This window comes from Pocillopora verrucosa, chromosome 11 (assembly GCF_036669915.1).
Source record: "Pocillopora verrucosa isolate sample1 chromosome 11, ASM3666991v2, whole genome shotgun sequence".
Classification (NCBI taxonomy): Eukaryota; Metazoa; Cnidaria; class Anthozoa; order Scleractinia; family Pocilloporidae; genus Pocillopora; species Pocillopora verrucosa.
In genome coordinates, this window is record NC_089322.1 from 13,091,355 (window position 1) to 13,113,396 (window position 22,042).

The 22,042-nt window shown below is 37.7% G+C and overlaps 4 protein-coding genes across 4 annotated transcripts; 1 reads left to right on the forward strand and 3 right to left on the reverse strand.

Annotated features, from left to right (window-relative positions):
* The first annotated feature begins 957 nt into the window (after positions 1–957).
* LOC131794397 (uncharacterized) lies at positions 958–3,848 on the forward strand. Its single transcript, XM_059111911.2, has 3 exons — positions 958–1,040; positions 2,238–2,353; positions 2,851–3,848. The coding sequence occupies exons 1-3, from the start codon at positions 958–960 to the stop codon at positions 3,846–3,848; spliced, it is 1,197 nt and encodes a 398-aa protein (XP_058967894.1).
* A 1,010-nt stretch (positions 3,849–4,858) lies between these two features.
* LOC131794435 (uncharacterized) lies at positions 4,859–8,941 on the reverse strand. Its single transcript, XM_059111957.2, has 6 exons — positions 8,861–8,941; positions 8,129–8,227; positions 7,607–7,751; positions 7,016–7,127; positions 5,954–6,001; positions 4,859–5,610 (listed from the first exon to the last, which is right to left on the reverse strand). Exons 1-6 carry the CDS (start codon positions 8,935–8,937, stop codon positions 4,859–4,861), a joined length of 1,233 nt encoding a protein of 410 aa, XP_058967940.1. The 5' UTR covers positions 8,938–8,941.
* Positions 8,942–9,230: 289 nt separating this feature from the next.
* LOC131794399 (unconventional myosin-If-like) lies at positions 9,231–15,675 on the reverse strand. Its single transcript, XM_066174023.1, has 18 exons — positions 15,568–15,675; positions 14,920–15,153; positions 14,288–14,376; positions 13,637–13,727; positions 13,450–13,539; positions 13,095–13,179; positions 12,632–12,738; positions 12,279–12,411; positions 11,773–11,836; positions 11,574–11,640; positions 11,426–11,491; positions 11,231–11,311; positions 10,687–10,773; positions 10,464–10,547; positions 10,253–10,339; positions 10,001–10,093; positions 9,799–9,884; positions 9,231–9,354 (listed from the first exon to the last, which is right to left on the reverse strand). The coding sequence occupies exons 1-18, from the start codon at positions 15,673–15,675 to the stop codon at positions 9,231–9,233; spliced, it is 1,776 nt and encodes a 591-aa protein (XP_066030120.1).
* Positions 15,676–17,250: 1,575 nt separating this feature from the next.
* LOC131794424 (G/T mismatch-specific thymine DNA glycosylase-like) lies at positions 17,251–21,780 on the reverse strand. Its single transcript, XM_059111949.2, has 7 exons — positions 21,627–21,780; positions 21,307–21,493; positions 21,002–21,071; positions 20,411–20,543; positions 19,736–19,818; positions 19,186–19,259; positions 17,251–18,133 (listed from the first exon to the last, which is right to left on the reverse strand). The coding sequence occupies exons 1-7, from the start codon at positions 21,665–21,667 to the stop codon at positions 17,978–17,980; spliced, it is 744 nt and encodes a 247-aa protein (XP_058967932.2). The 5' UTR covers positions 21,668–21,780; the 3' UTR covers positions 17,251–17,977.
* Between the last annotated feature and the right edge of the window lie 262 nt (positions 21,781–22,042).

Consider the following 22,042-nt stretch of genomic DNA (forward strand, 5'->3'; position numbering starts at 1 on the left):
TAAGACCCTGAGTGTTGATTCGGTCTGAGGCTTGAAACCCTCGACTTCCCGCTTGGTACTCCAGCGCTAACAACATGAACTAACCAACCTCAGTCTTCTTCTTTAATGAGTTTGGCACAGAGGACCAATACTTGGCTGGTTTAACCATATCCTACATGAAATGAAAGACATTAGTTGAAGGATGTGCCTATTGATGAATTGTAAATGAAAAATCAGTCTACATTTCACATTGGAAACTGCAAGCCATCTTTACACCTTCGAGCGGTGCACTTATTTAAGTTTACAATTGCTTTCACAGACGAATTCCTCTTTCACTGTTAGACGGAAGCTACCCATGACTAACATAAATCATGTAACAGTGAGGTATGTTATTTTACTGAATAAGCAGTGCAATGAAGAGGCTGTTTTTGCTGCAAGCTCGAACATGTTTTGCACAATTGCGTTGATTAATTAATTAAACCATAACGGGTGTGATATTAAAAGCTATAACTGTAGACCAGTAATAATCCTGGATAATAAAAGTGCGCTCCATGGAGCATTGATATTTTTGTAATAAAATCCACCCTAAAACAAAACCTACAAACATCCATTGGTGGCTTGACTCTCAGTTCTGATTGATGTGCACTCTGATTTATTTAGAGTAACTCATTTCATTCAATAAAATGGCTGCAATTTAACAACATATCTAACCACAGCATCCAGGCCGAAGGAAGTTTAGATACCCGCATGAGATCAAGGACGTGTGTGTTTGTAAGTCCAAAATGGCGTCATATCAAAAGTGATACCCGCGCGATATCATAAAACCGGTGAGACCGAAAAACGACATGAATAGAATGCATTCTCCTACTTTGCACTCATATATGAATCATTGAGCTCTTGTGTTGTTGTTTCAGCCCCAATGACGACTCTTTCTTTGTACTTCATGCCAAGGAATATGATACCATATTTGAATGTCGCATGCTTCCTGAAGCTCTAAACAGATTAGCTGTTGTGTATCAACTGGAGAGAAACTCTGAGCTGCAACTTAATGTGTCTGACAAGTAAGACTAGTCTGTTCAATCTTTTACAAGTTTACTTGATATTCCTCAATAGGTCATTTTACAGTTGTGAACTTAGTTCCCATGCCTTTGATTTGGAGTGAGGCTAAAGTTGACCACGTTGTGATAAAAACCAGTATCTGGTTAAGCTTAGTTGGCATGATAACAAAGTCATTTGCATTTGAAAAGCAGCAAGATTTGTATCAGAAGAAGGCCACCCTTAGCCGCACTCCTGTTCAAAGGCTTGGCAACCAAGCACGCAACTGTAAAATGGACTATAGGGACCTTAGGAAAACCCCAACGACGACGGCAACGAGGACACGGTAAAACAAGAGATCCAATGTGCAGAATAATACCTCAGCACGTGCATTTTAAAACCTTGTGCATTTCTTAGTTGTCCTCTGCAAAACAACTTCGTGAAATCACCAAACTTTGCATAGTCTGAGAGCAGAAACCTCGACGGCAAATTATCTAAGGTTCCATTTAGGACTCAACGCTGCTCACACACGTTATGCTAAAGTTATGCGGTCGTCCGATTTTGTCAATCACTCGTATCATTACAGACCGAATTGAACTCCACTCGGTATCCTCAGTATTTTCGTCCTGACTGTGAAGGTCCCTATTGTTTATTACGAGGCATACCAAACACCTCTTTATCTGTAGGAATGACGCAGTATTCTGCTTAATAACATGTATTATGTTTACCCTTTAACTCCCATGAGTGACCAAGACAGAATTTCTCCTTACAATATCAATACAACATTAACCAGATAAGTGATGAGAATAAAGAAAAATATCAATTCGGGGACAATTAGGTGATCCAATACTAAATTCTCTGAATTAACATTATAACAATTACATGGTTGACGGTAAGGAGAATGAAACAGTTGATCTGGGAGTTAAAGGGTTAATTATTCTCAAATAGTTGATCTGGACGCATGATAACGATCAACTTCTTTGACTACATTCAATTGGATTGCTTCAGAAAAAAACATGTAACTGAGGATTAAAAAGGAGTCAACGAAACAAGTCAACAAAAATACGTGTGTTCTCTGTGAGAATATCTACGAATCTACGTTATCCGAGCTCAATATATATATATATATATATATATATACATCTAGGCGCCGATCAAAACAATCGAAGAAAATTAAGCTAATAGATCATTGCATTGACGAAACAGTACTACTTGTTTTGCAGGGTTGATTTTCACATAAAAGGAGGAGATGTCCGCCATGTTTGTTTCTTAGAAAAAGGCGAATCGAAATTAAAAACGTCACCGTCTAAAAAGACGTTTACTGTTGCTGCTGATGTAGGTATGAATGAAGTCGTGGATTTTTCATTTATAACCTTCAAATAAGTTCGAAAGAAACTAAAATTCAATGTTCCAGTATAAGATCATTCATCGCATTCTATCCTCGAAAAGCCTGTTATATAAGATGAAAAAAGTTGACTCTCCAATTCGTCCTCTATTCCCCTCTGAGATGCATACTATCTCACTATCTAACACTTGCTTAGAAAATGCACGCAAGCTAAATCTTTCTCGTTACTATTTAGCCATAAACCATTTTGATTATTATAGCAAAATGTTATCTATTCGTCAACGCCAACGCTAAAAACAAATAGGTTGCCCAGTTGACACCACTCCCAATAACCTGAAGTTATTTGACTAGCAAAGCTTGACCACTTATGGTACATTCCATGCATTCAACTATTCAAACATTTCGTGTGAAAACACAGATAGTCAATTATAATTCATTTCAGTCATGTTACCCCTTTAGTGTGAACTGAGTTTCCGAATCAAATTCAACAGGTTCTTCAGTTGAAGATGTCGAAATTCCTGGAGTGCAAACTGAGAAAATTCCAAGCATTAGTATGTCCGTTGACAAAGTCGAGCGGAAACTGAGTTCCACATATGGTGTCAATGTCCCAGATCCCAGCGCTTTCTCAGCTGTGGCTAAAGCAATATTCGGTCCGTCAGGGGGAAGCGTGAAATGCAAAGAAGTACTTGTAGACCTTCCAGAAGGCTCCTTGACATCAGAAACTAAAGAAGTTTGTATTCAGCTGTGCAGAGACAAAAAGCAAGTTGCCCCACTTAGCGACGCGGAAAAGATTATCAGCCATGTGGTGGAACTCAGCCCCCTTGGAAAGCCATTGTGTATGTTTGCTGAGCTTTGTCTACCTATTGAAGAGAACGTTGAGGCGAGCCATGCACAGTTTCTTCGTTGGACCCCAACACAATCAGGAGAGAAAGCTAACTGGAGTGACGTCTTTGTTTGTGACAAGAAACACCGCTCTGATGAGAGTCAAATCGCTCTTGAATTTAGCGAGGGCAAGGCAAGGGTGTTCACTAAACATTTTGGAATATTTGGCATAATTGCTACCGAGGAACCCAAAGCACACCAAACAAGTATAAAAGATGATGTACCTTCCACGAGCACCAATCATCAAAGAGAGGATGATACACCTACATTGCTTCAACGAATAGGAAACATGTTTAAGAGAGGCGACACGCAAACACATGTTTCTGACACTGAGGATAGCTGTGCAACATCTCCATCAGCTGATCCAGCTGTGACCCCGCCTCCTGTGTCCCCTGTATCCTCTATCCCACCTCCAAACCCAGGCCCCTCCGCCCCAGCTCCGCCCAATCCGGACCCTCCCTCCTCTGGCTCAGCGCCACCTCCTCCTCCCCCTCCCCCTCCCCCTCCTAAACCTTCTTCAGTCTCGGCTCCATCTTCTAAAACTTCAAAGGGAGATAAATCACTGGCTACTCAGTTGGCAACACGCAAGAAAAAGATGGATCGTTGACAATGTAAGGCAAAACTTTTATGTAAAGATTTGAACAGGAGTTGAAAAATGTATTCCTTTTCACCGGAAATCAAGCTTCAAAATCTCATCTGGAATAATCTGCTCTTCGTATCAAAGATGAATAAAATCTTTCCTTCTCACAACCTTATTTCTAAAAAGTTATATATTTTTAACTCGAATAACGAAAATAATTTTCAAACTGTGTAGGGAAACTATTTCATAAAGGGGAACTCTTTACCAGCGCAAGTGGGTGATCTTTCCAGCGAAGAGGCGCGAGGGAGGAAATTTTGACCGAGAACTGGTTTAAAAACTATTCATGTTTGGCAAAGTAAACACTTTCCAGTCAGAGAGCAGTTTCCTGTCCATAAACAAATGCTTCTGAAACACGTTCATGAGGGACATGTTTTCGCAAAAGAATAGAATTTCGGTGGGCAGAAAGGAAATAAGGCCAAACGAGAGGGTAGCAGCGTCTATATGGATTTATAAAGGACTAATGCCTTTTAAGGTAAAACTGAATGAACGCGCGTCTAACGTAACGCGAAATATGAAACGACTTTTGCAAAACATTCGAACCAATCTAATCCACGTTGATGCTGATTTAAAATAATTTGACCTCTGGCCTTTGTCAAAAGTTCGATGACGTGTTCAAAGGATTGTTAGTTAACAGTTATTCCATGAGCGCGCGTTGGATATGAGATGGTAAATAGCCAACTCGTTGGCTGTAACTAGTTTCGTATCCAACAAGTGCGAATAAATTAATTGTTTTATCAAACTTCATTAAATCCTGAACGTTTGCAGCTTTTTTTAGCTCCGCAACAATTGGTGCAATGCATTCCCATTTAAGTTGACTCGGAATATGACCTGTTAACCGGAGTTGGATGAACCAATCAGAACACTGGAAATGCAATATTCGGAGTTAAAAATTTAAGTATTTTATCCTTAGATAACTTGAAATCTAGAAACATGATTTCACACAATGCAGACCATACCATTCGTTTATTGTGCTTACGCTACCTTATCAAAGCAATTTGTTCAGATCTTTCCTGATCTTGTTCAAACCATTCTTCCTTTTCATTCCTAAACTTTTGACCCACTAGTTTGATAAAACCAGATATTCCTTGAGAAAGAAGACTTCCCCTCCTTGCTTCACCTTCATCATGATTCTGATGACTATCTATTTTTGACGGTTCTCGAGAAATAATACAAAATAAACCAAACGTATTTGTAGTTACTTTGACTTGTTTAGTATTAACAATCTGCAGTATTACGGTGGGTCCGGCAAATTTTCCTTTTAAAGTTCCTGGAAACACGTCCTTCCATTGTGCCCCTTCACCGACTTGAGTTGGTGACCATCGTAGCAGCAATTCCTGATCTGCACACATATCATCATAAAGAGGAAGGCACAATTTTGCGGGAGCTCTCAATGGATCTTTGTTTGGTCCTAAGGCCACAAGCTCACTTATGAAGTGTTCTCCAGTTTTCAGGGGTGCAAATTCCTCTTTGCAATTGCAGATATGGAGGCAAACTTCTTTTGTGGCTGTTGTTAATGATCGCTCCGAAAGTTCAAGCCATATTCCTTTGCAGTGTACCCCGCCTCCTGATGGTCCAAATATCGTTTTCATTAATATTGTAAAAGATCCAGAATTTGATTTTCTTTCATTTTTAAATTCATTTGTGGATTGAAACATTTCTGCTAGTATATCCCAATTCTGAGGTTTCCACTCCATTCCTGAGGCAAATGAGTTTCTTCGGAATTCTGAGGCTGCAATTAAAAATGAAAAAGGCGAATTTAAGTATCAACGTTGTCTTTATATCGCTAAGCTCGTGCCAATAATTTTAAATGACCATGCCATCAAAAAATAGATGAAGTGTATTTAAAATTTATCTGTTGATACGTGCAATGCACCCTGTCGTTTACTTGAGATGCGTTTCTAAATGCTTAAACTAAATTAAAATTTTACAATCTTAGCATGTGGGAAATTCATTTAGCCAAGAATCGGTTCCTTGTCGGTGGTTCGGAGACAAGTGGTTAACAATGAGGTGTCTCAACAAGATGTGAATTTGAAAAAAGAAAGGCTCCCTCAGCTTAGCTGCAAGCAACCTACCTACTTTGAGTCGATAAGCGCGATAACGTCTTTGAATTAAAACAGCGGCTGGAAAAGGAATGAACCAAGAGTAAGTGACATGCTGTGAATATGTGTACTGACTTGTAGACATCAGGTCATGTATTGTTAACAACTGAGTTGAAAACGTAAATTGGCCATCATAAAGTGTTAAAAGGCTGACGTTTCGAGAGTTAGCCCTTCGTCAGAGCGATTGAATCGAAGGGTAACGTTCGAAACGTCAGCTTTTTAACTCTTTGCGGTGGCCAATTTACGTTTAAACTCAGTTGTTAACACTAAATTACTTGTTATACTCCCCCACCGACGTAGCACCATAGTTTCTTTAGAAACTTACCCCCTTTACTCACTTGTAGACATCAGTTCATTTGCACAATTATTTGAGCAACGTAAGGTGAAAGGTCTCATCACATACCTGCTTTTCCTGTGCTTATATATGCATTCTAATGAACGTTCAAATAACCGATCTTTCGTTCAGTACTTTTAAAGAGTTGAAACTCTTTGAATCCCAAGATCTGATTGTAAATTCTCCCCAATAGCTGCTACACATTCCCTTTTTAAACATGAGTTACGAGAATTTGGTGTTAGATCAGAATAACAACTTCTATTTGATAAGTTTGAGTATTCTCATTGCCTGTTTGCTGGATAATTCAAGGACACCCTAGGGAGACGTTGCATGTTAATCCCTTTTAAAAGTTAAAGGGTAACCACGGCTCGCCTTAGTTGGCGAACACATAATTATGTCTTTATAGTCGAAAGACTGTATGACGAAATATTTTAAAATCTGTAGAAAATTAATAACATAAGAAATAACAAATTCGGGCGGAAGCTTATAGACCAAAAGTCTGGTATGTGAAAACTATACGATATTTTAGACATCCACCTCTTGTGTTCAATGTTTTCGACAAATTACGAGGGTATCAACTAAATATAATGGATTATGTTTAGAATGTCACAATCAATAACGGAGGCCTTCGTATTTCACGAGTATTCTTCATGAGACGGCATAAGTCAAAGTAACAACCGAAATTCTATTGAAAGCCGTACCTTGTTTCTTTTCGTTGTACTGTTTCTTCAGACTGTGACGTCGGTAATTACTTTGGATCGCGACACAAGCTTCGTTGATGCGTTTATTCTTTATGTTCTCTAGATCATGAAGCTAATCATCAAAGATCAACAATCAACTCTATAGTGGAGCTCATGATTTGTATTAATGTTCTGCCCATAAGGATCAATAACCACCTATTTACATCAATCAGTCGGTTATGTCGATACCACTGCAATACGTATCCAAAACAATTGAAATTAAGAAAATAAAAGTAATTTACTTGATGAGAATAGAGCGCTTTTAGATTAAGATTCGAAAACCAAAACCAAGGTTATCACAACGGCCAATCAGGAGAAAGGAAAATACCTTTAAAAAAGAGCCAATTAGAACTCAAAGTAAGCCTAAAGCGCGGGAAAACGCGGGCGACCAAGTCCTGGCTGGTTTTAGTTTTGCATTTGATTGGTTGAGAAAGTGGCACGAGTTTTAGGGACCAATCACAGAGCGAAGTACAAGCCCAAACCAAAACAACCTCGGATCACTTTCGAAACTCAATTGAAAATCTCTTTAAGGCGCACCAGCCGTGTTCTTACCGCATCAGGTTCTTTAAGAAATAACTTTGTTTTTCCAATTATCCATTTTCCAGAATCAAATCCAGCGGCTTTAAGTATAAAGCGACAAGCTTCAGCACGGTCACCTGACCAGCCATGTTTGGTTTCTGGAGCAATTATTCCAAACCTGTTATGTTTGCACAGTTAAAGAAAGAACTGAGTTAGATAAAGTTTTACAATGGTGACAACATCGTGTGGATGTTTATTGAGAGAATATTTCTCCATTTGTACAACTTTGATTGCACTTGAAAAGATGATTATACTTTTTTCGAGTCGGGTGCCCGTAATACTATTGAATCTTAACAACCTGGCCCGGTTGTTCGAAGGGTATATAACACTATCCAGAGGATAAATCTCCATGCGGCGGATAGTGCAGTACGTTTTATGAACACTTATCCGCTGGATAGCGATTTGTCAATAGGATGTCGTTATCCTCCCTTTGAACCACTGATATATTTATGCTTAAATGAAACATGGTGGAATTTTATTTCCCTTTTTGGTTACCTTCTTAAGATACATTCAAAATTTCTGCGGATTGCAAATCCTGTTTTTCTGATGACAATGCTCTCTTTGAGTCCAAGATAACGTATCTGATTAATAACCCTAAAAGAAAAATATTGTTGACTGGTTTAGAAATACTAACTGACTGTAACAGTTAATCAATCGAATTTGAGGACAATAACTTTCTAACGTTAAATTTTCTCGTGAGCACCCAATTTACCGAAGTCTTTCTATTACGCGCTTGATAAGCATAAAAACCGCTCGTTCAATGAAATGAGTGCGGTCTAAGCACTTTTTCAGACGCTGTTTCTCTGGCAAATTTAGCATTTTAGTTTAGCAGTAGAATAAAGGTGATTGTTATCAAACTGCACAAAGAAGAGTACAAACAACGCGTGAATAAAGTACAAATATCCTGCGATATTTGTTATTTGGACAGTTGGTTATTTTGTACTCCAAAAAAACCTTTTAACCAGTCAGCTGCACACACTACGTTTCTCTATCCGCTTTGCTTTTACCGCCTAATGAGAAATGAACTGAAAGACTCAGCAGAAAAAAAAAGCAATTGGATAATAAAGAACTTATTGGACGTTTTGGCGTGTAGTATCGCTGAGTATTTTTATTCGTTGTTGTATTTTAACTCGCCCTACGGGCTCGTCAAAATACGGCACAACTCGTAAAAATACCCAGGGATACCACATACCAAAACGTTCAATAAGATATATGTATGTCGTGTACCTTTGTTGGTTCCAGGCCAGTGGAGTTTTCTGTTCCGATGTTTTGATGCATCTGACGTAATGTGGACTACATGCCATGATCTTGCCAATCACACCGTTTGTCTGAAACTGTAAATGAAACAAAAAATGATTTTCTATTTTGGGATTGGAGACAAGTTTCGGATAGAGAGTAAGAAATGGAAACTAGAAACAAATCAATGCTGCAGAAATTGTAATTAAGCTACCTGGCAAATTATAGGATCAACAATTTTGTGGGCAAAATTAATGTTCAGCGACGTTGAAAGAGTGATATCTCAGACGATGGTATCTCACAGCTGAAATTGTGGAAGAATAACTAGAAAGAAATTGACCGACAGGAAAAAAATAACGGTTTATATATAGAGTCTAGATTGGTTTTGCTTGCTGACCTTTATCTTAGCAGAGCCAGTGTTTGTTTTATGTCCTCCTTGCCCTACGCCATAAACTGTTTCAGGAAACAAGTCTCTGACAAATGAACTGCAAAAAGAAAAGCAAACAAACAAACAAACAAACGACTGAAAAAACAAGGTACATTTCCGACATTCCATTTCCGTGAGTATAATACAGAATGCATTAATGAAATCAATCATGAGTCATAATTTTGAAGGTTCCATCCTTTTTATTAATCTTTTTTTTTTGGTAATTCGATAGGCACTCACTTTTAAGTGAACTAATCTTGAGCCCGCGAACTCACAATGTAAGTTTAATTTCAGATGCCGTGAATTAAAGAAAAAATTTAAGGTATCATGAAGCCTGCAGTCCATAATTTCAGAATGAATTCACTGTGCTTGCAACGTTCGATAGCTTTCTTTTATGATTCATTGGTGTAAATAACATTGTTTAAAAATTAAAGGTAGAGGTCGGTCGCTGTTAAGTTAACGGTCAAATAACAAATAGCGTAACGATTACTAGTATTCATACTTTTCACTTGACTGCATCAAAGATATTAGATCATTTGACAGCTCGTCTTTGTTTCTCTCGCGAAAGCCACTGAATTCGTAATCAACCTATTTCAAATGAGAAAACATTCCATGACTCAGCACTCATACAGAGATTGACTACTTTTTTTTAACGACACAATTTCGTGAGGTGATCATGAATTACAAGTGCTTTACAAACTTACACTCCCTGCAAAGTGTTTCACTGTAAAGTAGTCATGGTGAACTTGAAGTAATTCCTGATGTGCTTTATTGGAACCAACGATCTCCCTCATTTTCTGACGAGAAAAATTATTCAAAAAAAACAAATGCAAGGCAGAAGAGTAAGTAATAATAAATATATATAATAGTAAGGAATAATAGAACCCACTCGAGCAACAAATATAGATTTCAAGTAGTAATTGATATAAATCAAAATTAGTTAATTTCTGTTTAACCTGTTCAAAAGTCCTCTCAGATCCTTCTTTTTTGCTTTTCACTGGGCAACATGCTTCATCCAAGGCTGACATGATTCCCGAAGGGCGCTATGGGAGAAGAAAACGTCTTATACATGCAACTTGGACACGAAACATTATCTGATGACCGATGCTCAACATTGAGAGGCAGATCTTGAGAAAGACAATACGTTACAAAACAAATGTAGCATACCTTGCTTTCGATGAGGTCGCAGACTATCTTATTATTGAAGTAATTTACGGTTTTCCAGGCAATACCTTCTCTGATATATTCTTCCTGATAAGATAAAGGTTAGCTATTCATAAGTGACACTGTACAACTGAACTGTTTTCATTCCTTCAAATGACAACCATGTTAAACTGGTGACACTTGATTTGTAAAGCAAATTCAAATTTAGAAAGAATTCGTTCATTACCTGTTCAATTGTAAATGTAAGTTCCACAAAAACTTGTTGAAGTTTCTCGTCCACGTAGTTGATGGCGAACTGTTCAAAGCTATTTTCCTGGTAATGAGTCAAAAACGCATTTTACACAAAAGTAACGTGGGAAGCCCAGTGGTCTTATAGTTGGTGTGCAGGACCTCTCGGGTCGAGAGGTCCGGGTTCGAGACCTGCCTGGGTAATTGTGATAGGTTCTTTATCAAAACACTTCACTCTCACAGGGCCTATTTCAACACAGGAGTATAAATGGGTGCAGGCAATTTGCCAGGGAGTCTGATGACATGCTGCGGGTTAACACCTTAGGATGGACTACCATCTCATCCAAAAGGAGAAGTGATACTCCAAGTCCCTTCATGCTAGGGAAGCTGAGATAAACTCCGGCTTTTGGAGGGGGGGGGGAGGTGGGCTACTTGGCTTGAGTACAGACCTTACTTACTTTTTGCACAAAAAGTACGAACACGAAAAAGTTACTTCGACTGGGCATGGCAGAGCGACAGACGGAAAGAAGAGGTATACTCACTTTGAAAGATTCAAATCCATAAATGTCCAGTATTCCGATGGATAAATAGTCGTTATCTTTCTTTAGGGCACCATTGATAACCTGTTCTCGAAGTTAGTATGATTAATTAAGCGGAACGATTGAAACAAAAAAGTAAGGAAGTACGAACGAACGGACGGACGGAACGGATAGCAAGAGTACATAAGTGTTACGAACCTTGACGAGGTAATCAAACAAATGTGAGTATAAGGCTTTAGACAGGGTATCGCGGGCAGCCACTGCCTGTGGATGTATAAAGATATGAAACATATTATAAAAAAAAAAACAGGACAGAAACAAAATAATGGGATTCAATGATACCCACCTGACATTTGTTGTTGGTTTTCTTTGTTATTTCAACTCTTCCGCAGCGGCGAGTTTCCACGAAGACACTATTTTTAATAAAAAAAAAAAAAAAATTCTCAAAAAAATAATCTCTTCGGGTCATTTCAACCTCAAGTGCCAACTTCTTAACATAATATGGGTACAACCTTACTTTTCTTAGCTTTTTCTTTATTTCTTACCTCACTAGTTTCTCCTCTAAGCTCTCTCTATTAATTCCGAGTATTTGAGAGAGGCTTTCAAGCACTGATGTATACAACGAAATAGAAGCAGAACATGTCAGTTTTATAGCAAACTATGGAAAAGTTAAATCAACGGAGTCTGAAGGTAAAATTTGTGTCTCTAAAAGTCACGAAGAACAACAGAAATCCAAACTACCATTTTGATATACAGGATTGTTAAAGGAAATGTAAAATCGAAGTTCTTGCTTTTATTGTGCTAATCAACATTTTACGTTGAGTATCACGATCTTAAGGCAGAAGACAGAAAGCACTTGTTTAATGACTGTAATGCGCAGGTCACTCACAGTGATAGCTACGGAAGACAAAGGGGAAATTAAGTAACACTTGAACTTAACTGTATTTTGTAACCTTAACGACGCTCTGCGATGATTGACAAGAGTTATGTCTTAGATGAGATAAATTTTACGCAAGAGATTGGTTTCACGAGATGAAAATAAAATTCTTACAGTTCTGTTTAGTTGGACAGGCCACATTTTCAGTTTCTTTAAACTCAATGTTACCAAGAGTTAGGATAGCGGACAACACTTTGAAGATTATCTGTTGCTTCGCAGTGTCTACGCCGATCACGTCTAGTGCAGTCTGAAATAAAATAGTGAGTCACTTATTTAGTATAGTGTTCCTCTATCATTTCAATCGAGTCTCCCATATCAATTTGGCTTCATCTTATCGTAAACATTATTTAATCAAAAAAAGTCCGTTCGGGCGTAAGCCGTGTTTTAGCCTGTTTTTACCACATAGAAAATCTAAAAACAGTTGCGCTATCCTTCACAAAGTATGTAGAACTTTCTTATCAACGCACCCTTGTTGCTAAAAAGTCGTTCTTGTCATCTTTATTGTCAGTAGTGTACACTTCACTTTGATTTAAATAGAAAAAATTCTCCGCGTTTCCTTGAAGGCCATACTGACCTGAAAAACAAAAATTAACTTAACATCATTGTACTCTTACTTAACTTCGCTCTGTGATTGGTCAGAAAAACTCCAGCTACTCTCTCAACCAATCAGATGCAAAACTAGAACCAAATATGACTTGATCGCTCGCATTTTCCCGCGTTTCAGGCAGTTTGGTTGTTTCTACTTTATGTTCTCATTAGCTCTTCAAGGTACATGTATTCTCCATTCTTCTGATCGGCCTTTGTGGTTTCTTTAATTTTGTTTTTTACGACACTCAATCGAGAAGATTTCTAGCTATTTTCCCATACTTACGGAAATGCATCGGTGTAAAGCAGCATTTAAAATGTCTATAAAAACGAAAATTTAGTTACCTTTTTCCTGGCTCGTACAGCCGGACAACAGCTGGTAAAACACGTGGAAGTTACGTTCGCCTTGTGTCAAGTGAGTTACACGACACTGAAAATTAATGTAAAAGTAATTGCAACAAAGAAAAAAAATAAGTCTGATAACTTTAAAGAGCAACACACACATAATGGTAAACAGAACTAGTGATTAGTGGATAGCTGACCTTTTCTAGCAAAAATTTGTAGATTTTTCCTCCATTTGGTTGCCCGTTCTGGTTGAACTGTATCTCAAGGTATTTTCCCTGTCAATTGAGGAAACAATCTAATTTTTTTTGCGTCATTCCTGTCTCTGTCTTTTTTTGAGAGTACAAAATTAACTTACAAATCTACTTGAGTTATTGTTCCTTATGGTTTTTGCATTCCCAAACGCTTCCAGTACAACTTGAGATTGAGCTATAATGTCCTTAATATGCTGAACAGGAAACAAATAAAACAAGTTCTTTAGTATCTGTGATTACTTAGAGGGGAAAAAGAAAATAATCAGTACTCACAGAGCGAGGCATATTTACCTGTATTCTATCGGATCCTCGGCCAGAAACTTTTTTGATACAACTGAGTATGTGCCGTGCAGATGTAGTCTTACCAGCTCCACTTTCACCACTGCAATTTTAGAAATCAACAAACCATGTTGAAGTTAAAGGAGAATGAGCCTTCTCTTCCCAAACGACAAATAAGTGATAAAGTGGTCGGCGACACGATATGAACGCAGTAATCAGATGTAGTGTCTGTACTGACCACGGTTGTTCAAAGAGTGGATAACGCTATCCATTGGATAAATCACTATCCGATGGATTTATTCGTTGGATAGATTTATCCGCCCTTTGACCAACTGAGCCTGTTGGTCAAACTCAAAATCCTATCACATGAAAAAAGATTGTACCGCTCTGAGCTTGATCATGGTTAGCTGGTTCAAACTTTATCATCTGGCACAACTTACATTAGTCTTTAAACTGAAAAAACGAAAATTTAAACTGAAATTATTTCATTCTCTCACAATATACAGGCTGATTGGCCAGACCTGTGTTGACAGTCTGTAGTAGGTCTGTGCTTCGTATCCTTATCAGGATCATACTAACTCTGTCCCATTCTTATAACAAGCGAATTCTCCAGGAATAATTCCTAAAACTGAGCTATAGTTATTCATTTATCAACCCTCACACCTTATTATGACACATTGGTTTTCTTTCTCTATCATCATATTGTGATACATATCAGTTGTCAGTCCGTAAATATGAGGAGGCTTAGGTCCCTGTAAACAAAAAAAAAGAGCGATAACAATTAGCTATCTTCCTGCTTAGTCAAAAATAAACTAAAATAATCTATAAATTATCATGACGATGGTAAAGATATATATTTAGCGCCGGTATCCGAATGTTCAAAGTGCTTTTCAATATTAAAAAGATGTAAAAACTGAAAAAAACGTTTAAAATGCTTTTTTGAAAAGAAGCGTTTTAAGTCCGCTTTTAAAAGTACACAGTGACGAACTGTTTCTGACGTTATATGGCAAAGCATTCCACGGTGTTGGGGCTGCCTCGGAAAAGGATCTTGCACCTTCCTTTTTTTTAAGCAAAAGGTGGAAGGTGTAAGAGTATCGCGTATATACGAAGGTGCCAAACTTTTAAGAGCCTCGTAAGTTTTGGGTAAAATTTTAAAGATAATACGGTAATTTATTGCAAGCCAATGGAAAGAATTTAAGTAATATGATCGTGATTCTTGATTTAATTAGAAGCTAAAAATGGTGAAATCCTTAATTTGTATCGATTAAAGTTTCAATACATGGATGCCTTTTTACCTTGTGCGTATTAAGATTTTCTAAATATTTTGTGTGAGGCTCAAAAGCTGGCAGCTTAGCTGTGGAGCAGCGTGATACTCGATCTCTATGAAGAGGTACAGTGATTCCTCTCATTTCACACTCAAGCTCATCAACTTTACTTCCATCTTTACAATAAACTTCAAGAGTGTCTGCGCCATAAATATCCAGGGCTTTGTATGGATTGACGGCAATCAACACTCGACCAATGTATGTCTGAAAAACAAATTCCCCCTATAATGTGTTAAAGTTTTAACAGTGACATTAAGCTATCCAATACAGCAAAGACAACGAAAGCGTCGCTATAACTTTGTACATTTTCCAGCCGTCCTCTGCAAAGCAACAACGCGGGAAAATAAAAACTTGCGTGGTCTGGAACTTAACGCCGGTTTGGCGCCGTTGTAGACAGTAAACATACCTCTGGCAAGAGAATGTCATCAACATTTTCTTGCCTCTAGCCGCATTCGCGAAATCCTCAAGAAAAATACAAATTCATTTTAATCGACTGGTGTGTTTAAGGTTTTGAATGTTTTGAAAAGAATAGTACGTTGAAACACCTTTTTTCCCAGTAAAGAGAAACGCGAATCAAGAAAAGCACCTCGTAAGTAAAATGTTGAATTGAATACTTACGTAAATAATTCCAGCATTTAAGCGATGTTTTAGGTTTTCAGCGACAGCTTCATCTGAAACATCTCTCAACATGGTCATATCATCCTGACCAACTGGTTTGGACCACATTTTCATAAAAACTAGATATACACTTGTATCTAACAAGTAGGAAAAAAGGAAGAAAAAGCCTTATACCTTTAATAAAGAGTAAACGTGACATAAACTTTTTTCCGGAAAACGTTGGAGTCGTCAAATAGAAAACAAAAGCGGAACGCGCCATCACTAAGAGCGACGGATTTTGAATTTTAACCAGAGAGAAAGGTCATTTGTTTACAAATAACAACCATCATAACTATATAAAATCAATCTTGTTTACCTGATGCGAGAACTTTCACAAATTTTTTGTCAAGATTCCGCACAGTCTTCCGCGTCTTCACAGCTTTGGAAATGAAGATTTGCGTATATGATGTCACTGAGGACTTGCCTCACAATACTGCATGCGCATGGACTGCAGCGCGAGCATGTTTCAAGTTTGGAAAATAGCGTCATTACTTGTGAATTTTTTTTTGCTGTTTTGTGTGTTGATGCTTAAACTAAGAAATAATTCGCCTGTATTTTTAAGCATTTCGCACAACTAGTCGCGCAATAAATTCGTGCAATATGGCGCCTGCTCGTAATCTTGATTGTACCGATAAAACGATTGCAAATGAAGTTATCATGGGTTACGTTACCTATTATGTGGAGTGTTGCATCGTATGTCGTTACAATTGCTTCAATAGCAGATCTGCAGAGAGCTGGTATATGTACTGCGATGCTTTCGTTCGTATTCATTCACGTCATACGAACGTCTCTGCACCCTCAAAATTAAATAACCAATGAGTGGGGGCTGTCAGTTTTTCATATACATATTTACAAAGAGCATGCGTAAGACTCAGTGCGTTTACTGTACTAACAGTCGTTTGCTTGCTGTATTTTGAACCTCTCAGAGTTTCTGTAATTTTGCTGTCAGTTTTTCACATACATATTTACAAAGAATTTGCGTGAGTTAGAGCGTTTTTTGTATTATTAGTTGTTTGAATGTTATATTTTGAGCCTTTCAGAGTTTCTGTAATTTTGCTTGCAAGACATAACAAAAAGGGTCGCACACGGCTCGTGTTGACACACCCCAAATACGGTTGCCTATTACATGTAAATGCTTTATATTCGTTTGAGCGGGGTAGCAAATTAGAATATAGGAACCCTTTTCGTTCCTTGGTAATAAAATTTTTTATCACAAATTTGTTCCAATCTGCTTAGGTCGGATATGCACGTCACTGTTACATTCTTTTATTTACGACGTGCTTAGTGGACGGCTAGCATCTCGCTGAACACATAGGTGCGCCATTTGACTGTTTTATAAAAACCTCCTGGGCGACTTAGTCTGAAGAGTTTACTTGAAAGAAGAAGTGTTTCTATCGAAACAAATGAGTGGTCGACACAAATTCAGTGTAGAGGCAATAAGTTCGGTGAAGGAGTATAACAAGAGAAATTTGTTTTATCAATTGATTTGATAATGTAAATTAGCCACCGCAAAGAGTTTCTAAAGCTAACATTTCGGGCGTTAGCCCTTCGTCAGAGCGAATCCGTTATCTTAGACAAGGCTTCCAATAACTTTTTCCGTAAGCGGGGGCCGATGGCATAATACTGTAGGTTACTGTGCTCGGAAGAGGGCCGTGATCACGAGGTGAAATCCAAACGCGAGAGCCTGCTCAGGGCTTAAACAGACGGCGGTAAGAGGTATTACGGCCAGCGGTAGACCGCCGGTAACCGGGTTTTATTGAAACTCCTGATGTTATACACTGCAGATTTTTGGTTATTTGGTGTCACAAGACCTTACATGTGTTATCATAAATTTGAAATAAGAAAATTTACAATAAATAGTTTTGACTATAAATAGAATTCCATGCTGGCATCGCTTTTTATGTTTAAAAATGTAAGGAAATAATTTTAATAAAGATAAATCGGAAAATTTGAAACGACTGAAACTTGTAACAAACCTTGAAACTAAAATGACTTTTACACTTATTTGTTTACAACAGATAAATTGTGATAACCGGAGTGATTTTGAATACGTAATGAGACAAAAGCAAACAGCGATCGGTGATTTTGAGATTATTACTACACTGAACAGGTAACGTCTAACAGTCTATAAGTCTGATCTTAAAATTAATTGTTTCTTCGGGCTACAGGACTTCATATTTCGGGCGACATGACTAAAAATTTTAAGTTACATGAATCTAGTTTCGGGGACACGACTTCTGGTGAGATAAATTTTGGACGACTCGACCGGTTACCCGAATGACTAATGTTCTCAGACATTTGTTCAAAATAAAATTACCTAAATGCCCCATTCCCCCGCCCGGAAAAAAATAAATGTAATATAAAATTTTCCTCAATATTTTTGCTGTCCATCTGAACAAGACGTATCCGCAGACTTCTGTTTCACTTCTTCACGAAGAGCTTTGAGCTCCAAGAAAAAGGGAACTTTGTCACTGGCCCGAGGATATGTTTGTGTTCTACCAGATGTGGAAGGCATCACATACACGACCTTCAGATGACAAGAATTAAAACAAGACAATAAGTAAAGTTGAAAAGTTGTTCTATAGCACTACTCAGGATGGCCCTTGTATCACATGAGTTACCCACACAATTCATGTGAAATGCCATGGGGAGTTATGAAGACGAAGGAAACAAGGACCTTTTCAGCGATGTTTCCCTTTTAGCAGCTTGAAACCTTATCAACTATGTTTATAGTCTTTGGCCAATGAAATTGCCATCATCAGATACCAATTAGCTACTGATTATTTTTGTAATCATTTTCAAAAACCAGGTACAAAGTTCGGATTGATGTCAGTATCTGAGCAACTGCTCACCTACCCCTCCCCTAACCCAGTGTATAATGTATATGTATAATGTATAATGTATAATCTTTATTTAAGCACGAAACAATTCATCAGCAATTACATTAACTAAAACTATTTAAAAATTAAAACACTAACCAATAACTAAAAGCTGTTTTCCGTGAATGCCGTGCGTTATAGAGTGGCATTGATCTTGCGTTTAAATAACCCCAGAGACTCTGTGTTCCTTATATCACATGGAAGACTATTCCATAATGTGGCTCCACTATAGCTAAAGCTTTTTCGATAATAGTTAGTGCGAGGTAGAGGAACATTGAGTTTATTTTCAGAGTCCCTGAGGTCATAAGCAGAGTTACGCCATCTAAACTTAGAATTAAGATATTCAGGAGCTAGCCCGTGCAGACATTTGAAAACCATGGTAACTCTGGACTGTTGTAGGGTTAGGGAAGAGGTAGGTGTACAGTTACTCAGCTACTGACAGTGATCCCAAAGTTTGCCCAAGAACTTTCAAAACTTCAGCAAGACCACATCTATTTTTGAGCTAATCACAACCACACTGGATCTAAGACAAATTAATAATCTGAAGTACTCCATAAGGTAGAAGACAACATTTATTTAAAATATGTTAAAGGTCACCCCCGACTCTTCCTTATTGCATGCAGACCAGTCAATTTACAAAACTCTAAGGAAGGCCTTTGGGGTTAATATGAAGATGAGACAAAATCAGAAACAAACTCACTGTATTGGTTCCTGGTATAGGATCTTTTTGTCGACCAACTGTACACTTGGATCCAGAAAATAACTCGTATATAACTGAAGGAATGTAGAAAAATAAATCAAATTAAGTAAAGTTCTTGGAATTGCCTACCTATCCACTAAAGACAGCCCACTTTTTCCTCAGTTTTGAAACACTGCCTATCCATTTTCTACAAGGCAGGTTTGTTCAAAGCTGGGTTAAGATAACCTAGGGTTAGTGTGAATCATAATTTCAGATAAGAAAGCTTTAAGAGAAATTCAGTATACCAGTAACTCTTTTTGCATACAATTTGAAGACTGGATGCTCTAAAAATAATGGAGAAAATTATCCCAGAAAAAGGCTTTAGAACAAAGAAATAAAGAAATGAAGATGAAAATTAAACCTTGGGTTAGTGCCAATTGGCCTTCAAACAACTGGGTCCTGAACTAACTTTTTAACACGGATAATTCCTAAAAGTTTACACCAAGACTCTTGAACAGATGAAGGAGTTCCATGCAGAGATTGCCTTCTTTACTGCCATTCATGTACCAACCTTTTCCATTAAAACAGACTATCAATGGTTTGTACAGCTCCACTTTCCGTATGAGCTCATCTTTACCATCTCTCATTTCCTGTCTATGAAACAACGCAATTCATTGAATATTTGACAGCAATAAATATTTCTGTGGATTATCTCATGTGACTGTAACAGAGGTTCATGTAGAAATCCACATGAAAAAATGAAGTGAATAATTTCTTGGTGTGAAAACAATTATATTTTTTTCATATTTTGATGAGGGTCTGAAGCAAAACTAATTTCTATGCAGGTGAAGGAATTAAAAGAAAGGGAATGCATTTGTTTTAGAGTTGTGTAATTCTAACATTTTATCACTTTTTAAGGAAAGTTTCAGGATTTAATTTTGCCCAAAATATTTCTCAACTCTAAGACCCCTAAAGTGACTAGTGCGTAATTCCACACTGAATCCCTTAATCAAACATTTAAGTTACCACAATAAAGGAAATGATCACCAACTAAAGAAACTCTTGATTGTCAAACAAATTCTCCTTGTCAACACCTTATGAAAAGTATAGAGAACAGTATGGCGAATGTGCATACAGATGTTAGGGTGAAACAAGTACTGCTAAATGAAAAAGGACTGTCTATTACAATCAGTATACTGTAAACAAGACCTATTAACCATTCACTCATCAATCAAGCTTTGTTCACCTGGAAAGGTCAGCACTTCCTCTTGTTGTTCGCTCCACCATGTTTGTTAATCCTATTCCATATGATGGACATCTTACATCATCCAGGTATGTCAGCCTCTCAGGAACCAGTCCTGATTCATATAAACAAGGCCCTACAACATAAACATTTGTACTTCATGGTACTGCTTTTCATTTTCTTATCTGCTCCTTTATTTCATCTACATGTATTTTATTAAGGGAAAAACACTTTCCTAAATTTTAAAGAGAGTTTAGTGTACTTCAGGGGTTGGTATGGTACAGGGAGGTTAAAATTAATTTTCTCTTGGCACTTATGGAGAGTCCCAGGACAGGGAGTCAGAAGCAAAGTAAAGAAGCAACCCGAATGATCGAATCAACAAAACGAAATGATCATCTGACCACCAAATGTCAGCCAAGAGCTAGCCAGGAGCAGCATAAAGGACTGGGGCTAATTCATCTCCTAGAAATATGAACCATTTATGGGAATCTTAGAATTGAGCCTCAGTGTAACTTTTATATTTATTTAAATTAACTAGTGATGAATTTCTGAAAATGGATACATTAAATGTGAGCAAATAAATAATTTACCCACAGAAGTGATTATTTGCTCCCGCATAGTGGTGTCCCTTGTAGGCTGCCATCAAGCCTGGATTTATTCCAACCTGTAAGAGAAAGGAGCGATAAATTTTTCCAAAAGAGATGCACGTATTACTTATTGAGTTTTATCAATCTAGCAACCACAATCTGAAATAAAACGTCCCATTAATTCTCTAACTCTAACACTAGTCCAGGAAAATTGATGTCAGAGACCCTCTCGTGGTTAATGAAAATGTTTCTGATCCGCTCTTTTTTTTCGGAAGTTCCAGACTGCTATATAAGATACATCAATATGCTTACAAACAGAATATCTAGGTTGTAGTCTAAATGTTCTGGAAGCTTTAGTTTCAACACATCTTCTTCAGACATTTCTCCAAATCTTTTCAGTAGACGTCTTGGCTTTTTAGGACTTTTCCCGGTGCTTTTGCCTTCGTATTTCAAATTATTTGTTTCTTTAGCTTCATCACAAGCTCCTGATTTTTTTGTGCTGCAAAACAAAAAAATTATAATTGGTTAAAATGCTTAATCCATTAAAGTGTATAATAACAGCTGAATTTTCTTTTCTGAAAGCTTTTTTTGGTGCAGGGTTAGGGCAGCAAATTAATATGAATACTACTCACAAGTATGGGCTGTAACGAAGAGATTCCTCTTGATTCTGCATCCTGTTATCCGTGATCGCGTTAAGTTTTAGTCCTGAACCAGGGCAAACGTTCACACTCACCAAACCCAAAAGCTTATCGTTCTTTCTGTTTACAAGAAAGTTACGCGCCCGTAGTAAAGAGACCAGCGGTAAAAAGTCAAAGGCATTTAGCAATTTAAATATGGTGACTTTCAACATGGTTGCCTGTATGGAACGGGAGTTACTACATCACGGGCGACGAGCGGGGATAGAAAAAACGACCCAAATATGAGCGGTCAGCGGTGAAACAGCTTTTATACTTCATATAGAAACATAATTTGTTGTTCCAGAGACAATCGTGTTGTAAAGCCGAAATGTTAACAGTTTACTTCACAGTTTAAGCAATTTTTCAAAAGT

What these genes read in the sequence shown, in the direction of transcription:
- LOC131794435 (XM_059111957.2), bottom strand. Translation starts at nt 8,937, where the DNA reads ATGGCATGTAGTCCACATTACGTCAGATGCATCAAAACATCGGAACAG. An exon ending in TTTGAATGTATCTTAAGAAG is followed by an intron (nt 7,752 to 8,128) that starts GTAACCAAAAAG and finishes CAAACATAACAG; the next exon opens with GTTTGGAATAATTGCTCCAG. An exon ending in CGCTTATCGACTCAAAGTAG is followed by an intron (nt 5,611 to 5,953) that starts GTAGGTTGCTTG and finishes TTTTAATTGCAG; the next exon opens with CCTCAGAATTCCGAAGAAAC.
- LOC131794399 (XM_066174023.1), bottom strand. Translation starts at nt 15,675, where the DNA reads ATGTGGTCCAAACCAGTTGGTCAGGATGATATGACCATGTTGAGAGAT. An exon ending in ATGGATTTGAATCTTTCAAA is followed by an intron (nt 10,774 to 11,230) that starts GTGAGTATACCT and finishes ACTCATTACCAG; the next exon opens with GAAAATAGCTTTGAACAGTT. An exon ending in GCGACCTCATCGAAAGCAAG is followed by an intron (nt 10,340 to 10,463) that starts GTATGCTACATT and finishes CTTCTCCCATAG; the next exon opens with CGCCCTTCGGGAATCATGTC.
- LOC131794397 (XM_059111911.2), top strand. Translation starts at nt 958, where the DNA reads ATGCTTCCTGAAGCTCTAAACAGATTAGCTGTTGTGTATCAACTGGAG. An exon ending in CAACTTAATGTGTCTGACAA is followed by an intron (nt 1,041 to 2,237) that starts GTAAGACTAGTC and finishes CTTGTTTTGCAG; the next exon opens with GGTTGATTTTCACATAAAAG. An exon ending in TACTGTTGCTGCTGATGTAG is followed by an intron (nt 2,354 to 2,850) that starts GTATGAATGAAG and finishes CAAATTCAACAG; the next exon opens with GTTCTTCAGTTGAAGATGTC.
- LOC131794424 (XM_059111949.2), bottom strand. Translation starts at nt 21,667, where the DNA reads ATGCAGAATCAAGAGGAATCTCTTCGTTACAGCCCATACTT. An exon ending in ACAACCTAGATATTCTGTTT is followed by an intron (nt 21,072 to 21,306) that starts GTAAGCATATTG and finishes TTTCTCTTACAG; the next exon opens with GTTGGAATAAATCCAGGCTT. An exon ending in GGAAGTGCTGACCTTTCCAG is followed by an intron (nt 19,819 to 20,410) that starts GTGAACAAAGCT and finishes GTTGTTTCATAG; the next exon opens with ACAGGAAATGAGAGATGGTA.